Below are 3,802 nucleotides of genomic sequence, written 5' to 3' on the forward strand. Positions count from 1 at the left end.
GTTTAATGGCTAAGGAATTCCAAAGTCAATCTCTTTTTACACTAACTGCCAAAACACTATACTATGAGTAGCAGTATGTAGTACTGTATATACAGCATAGTAATACTATGGTAGGAAGGTGGAACATTATAGCTGCTAAACAGCAGGTTAGCTTTGTCATTGTGCTGTTAGCATTTAGCTGTACAGCCTCACAGAGCCACAAGCATAGCTGTGGACTTTCAGTGTGCCTTTTTGAGTGTGCTTAATTTGTTTGTCTTAAAACATTGAGTTAATGTGTATTATAGAACAAACTAATATTTTTCTACGTGAATCCAATGTGTTGTAACAATCTTAAGGGTGTTACAATTTACAGAACTATATCACTATATTAGTGACCAGCTGTGTTTTCTGTATATAATGCAGTAATCAAACAGGAAAGACCACATGTTAAATCACAATCTATTGATTTTCTGTAATAACGGATCAAATTATTATATTCCTGTATTGAACAGTTGAAAACAGGACTCAGGTGGGAAAACAAGGCACCACATTTAGCAGACAATTGTTTATATCACTCCAATTGCCCTAATCGACTTGCAATCCATAAATATAGAAAACAAGTCTATGAAAAATGAAAAGCATAAATGGACATATCTCATAGTACATTACAATGGATAACAATGAAGAACATTATGCTCTACAATCTCTTTCTTTCTGTGTCTCTTTCCTCAAATTCTTCCTTCGGCATGAACATATACACACAGATATTTGGCACCATATACTTCAGTGGGATAAAGAGTCAAAATAAATCAATAAATTAAAGTTCAACCCTGAGCCCATTTCCTGCTTCATGAATTACAAGTAAATGCAGGACTGTGGGGGCTGTTCTGCACTGGTGAACCACAAGTCTGAATACAGTTTAAGCTGTAAAAGCAGATGCATTTTATTGACTGAAGACATAAAGGGACAAAATTATATATACACACCGATTTATATTCTAAACATCCCCACCTTTGAATTTGACAGAGTTAAAAAAGAAATTCTCTTTTAAAAAAATCCTGTCTTCCATAGCATTTTCCTGCCCGTGCTCCAGGATCACTGTCCATAAAAAGGTCCACAGATTTAACTCATCCAGTCACACACCAGTATATAGTGATAGGAAGTAGATATACAAAAGGAAAATGGGATATATGAGAAGGGGCTTCTTTGTTTTAAACTGATCTCCGACGAGCAGTGAAGCGGCACTGTAAGCAGCCCAGAACACTCCAAACAGCTGAAAGAGCAGAACAGACAATAAAGTATCATCAATATATCTGACTGAGAAGTATCGCATCATATCACATTTGTCCTCACATAGGAAAAATATAGATACCAGCCTATTCATGGGAGTTATTGTGTTTAGATGCTGTTTTTGGACTAAACATTTATTGCACTCTTGGAAGCTGTATTTCCTGTGGCTATCCTGTGTAGACACAGTTTAAGTGTTTACAAATGGAAATCCAACATGCCGCTTGTTTTCCAAGCTGACTGCTTGATAAGGGTGCACTATTAAGCTTTGGGTTTGAACACTTATTTATGATTATGGCGGAGGTTAAATATATTAATCATTTTAACAAGAACAACATTTTTAAACAGTGTATGACACAGCAGACCAGTGTCCACTGTGTACCTAGGCCTGCAAACTCAAGTGCTGTGAAACCGTGTGAATACACAATGCAAAAATAGGCCTGGTCATTTTCTCTGCCTTTCATGCGATGCCATGCGCCTCTTTCTCTTCTTGGACCACTTCTCTCTGCTTCAGTTGAGGACAGCGAAACTCCACTGACCATGTTGTGCAGCATTGTGACATTAACTGACGTCAGTAACGTCAGACAGACCATACAGACCATACAGACAGGAGAAGCAGTCAAGGAAGAGTAGCAGACGTAGCAGATGTTCATCCTGGCTGTGAATGTGATCAATTCTGTGCTTTTCTGCAGAGTTAATGTACGTTACAATGCCACAGGTATGTAGGATTTTTCACAGAAAATAACAGGCGCAGGTGTTTTGACGCACATCAGACATTGTTGGCTACAATGCCTTTACAAGTGAATCACAGTGACATTAGATTCTTCCTCCTAGCGACTGTTATCACACACACTATCCATCTGAAGTTTCAGTTTTACATAACATGAAAAATAAAATGTTAATGTGTTTAATATTAATGTGTGGTTTTTGACTCACTTTGATTAGTGTAGAAACCACCTCGAACCCTCCGATCACTAAGAGCAGAGGGGCTATAACGATGAGAGGAAGAAGGGAATATCCAATCACTCCGAGAACCTGGCCGAAGGAAACCTGCTCAAAAGAACAGCAGGGGTCCATAAAAAAAGTTTGAGGCATGCATGACTGTACGTTGACTGGCTGCAGAAGATAACTAGGTGTTAGCTGTACTTACCTCACCACCGAGAACACGAGCCAGCAGGAAGATTGTTAGCGATCCAAATATCCAGATGGTGATAATCCAAGACACAACCTGCGAAAGAAAAGCAGTTTACTGTCAACACTAACATCCCATCCACACATTTAATCATATATATTAAAGAACAGCTCCACAAACGTCTTTAAATGAATTTTGTAAACAAGCAGCATTCACTGATTTCCCCTCCTACACCATGAATGATGGTACATATTGTATATCCATTATCACAGATTCTGCCTTTGTTTCCACTGTTCTCCAAACACTTAGGGAACAAGTTTCTAGAAGTAAATTTGAGCAGTGTTCAAGAGGTGATACTACTGGAAATGCAAGTTCCAGGTGCTTTCAGGGGTTAGCGGCAAAACTGTCGGTTGTAACTGGTCAAGAAGATGTTTTGATGCATCAAGGTAGACTTATAATTTTACAACACAGGGTTTTAGATCAAGATGAAGTTATAGTTCCTTTTATGCTACTCACAAAACAATCATTAGGCCTATATACAGAAATGAGTAGATGGGTGAATCTAACAAGTCATAGATATAAAATAATTTTACATGGTGCAATGGTGAGGATGAAAAGAGGAGTCTCAGTCTGAGGGGAAAAGCTGCTCTGCAGTCTGGTGGTGCAGCAGCAGAAACTTCTATATGTCTTCCCAGAAGGCAGCAGGGTGAACAGGCTGTGACTGGGTGGGTGCTGTCCTTTAGTATCCTTTGGGCTCTGCAGACACCTCACCTCACCGATATCACTGATGTTCAGGAGATGGGTACCAATGATCTTCTGAGCAGTTTGAATCCCCCCCTGCAGAGCCCTCCGGTCCTGGGCCGTGCACATCCCATGCCAGTTAGTGATGTCAGGATGATTTCTGTTGCTCCTCTGTAAAAGCTGACAAGAACTTGGCGTGGGAATTTAGCCTTCTCAAGCTTCCTCCAGAAATACAGTCGAGTCTGAGCTTTCTTCACCAGCGTGGAGATGTGAGACGACCACGTCAGGTTCTCTGTGATGCTGATTCCCAGGAACCTGAAACTGTTCACCTGCTCCACCTCAGCTCCACTGATGGAGACAGGAGTGTGTCTTCATCTCTTTTTTCCTGAAATCAACGATCAGCTCCTTAGTTTTGCTGACGTTGAGCAGTAGCTTGTTCTCTGAGCACCAGTCAAGTTGAGGGTTTCTGTCGTGGGCGTACAGCGTGAACAGGAGGGGGCTGAGCACACGGCCCCGGGGGGCTCCGGTGTTGAGCACTAGAGTGGAGGAGGTGAGTCCACCAATCCGAACTGTCTGGGGTCTGTTTGTGAGGAGGTCCAGTATCCAGCTGCAGAGTGTTGTGTTTAAACCCAGAGTGCAGAGTTTGCTGATCAGCTTCATGGG

At 41.2% G+C, this 3,802-nt stretch overlaps 1 protein-coding gene across 1 annotated transcript; it reads right to left on the reverse strand.

Annotated features, from left to right (window-relative positions):
* Nucleotides 1-424: 424 nt before the first annotated feature.
* Nucleotides 425-3,105, reverse strand: LOC123966338 (protein YIPF4-like; the record flags this gene model as incomplete). The annotated part of the gene is made up of 4 exons (XM_046042520.1): nucleotides 425-1,252; nucleotides 2,203-2,316; nucleotides 2,417-2,494; nucleotides 2,992-3,105. Coding segments are annotated over 4 exons (444 nt in total), but the record flags the coding sequence as incomplete, so codon positions are not given.
* Nucleotides 3,106-3,802: the final 697 nt, after the last annotated feature.

The sequence above is a fragment of the Micropterus dolomieu genome, unplaced genomic scaffold (genome assembly GCF_021292245.1).
Source record: "Micropterus dolomieu isolate WLL.071019.BEF.003 ecotype Adirondacks unplaced genomic scaffold, ASM2129224v1 contig_13212, whole genome shotgun sequence".
Taxonomy (NCBI): Eukaryota; Metazoa; Chordata; class Actinopteri; order Centrarchiformes; family Centrarchidae; genus Micropterus; species Micropterus dolomieu.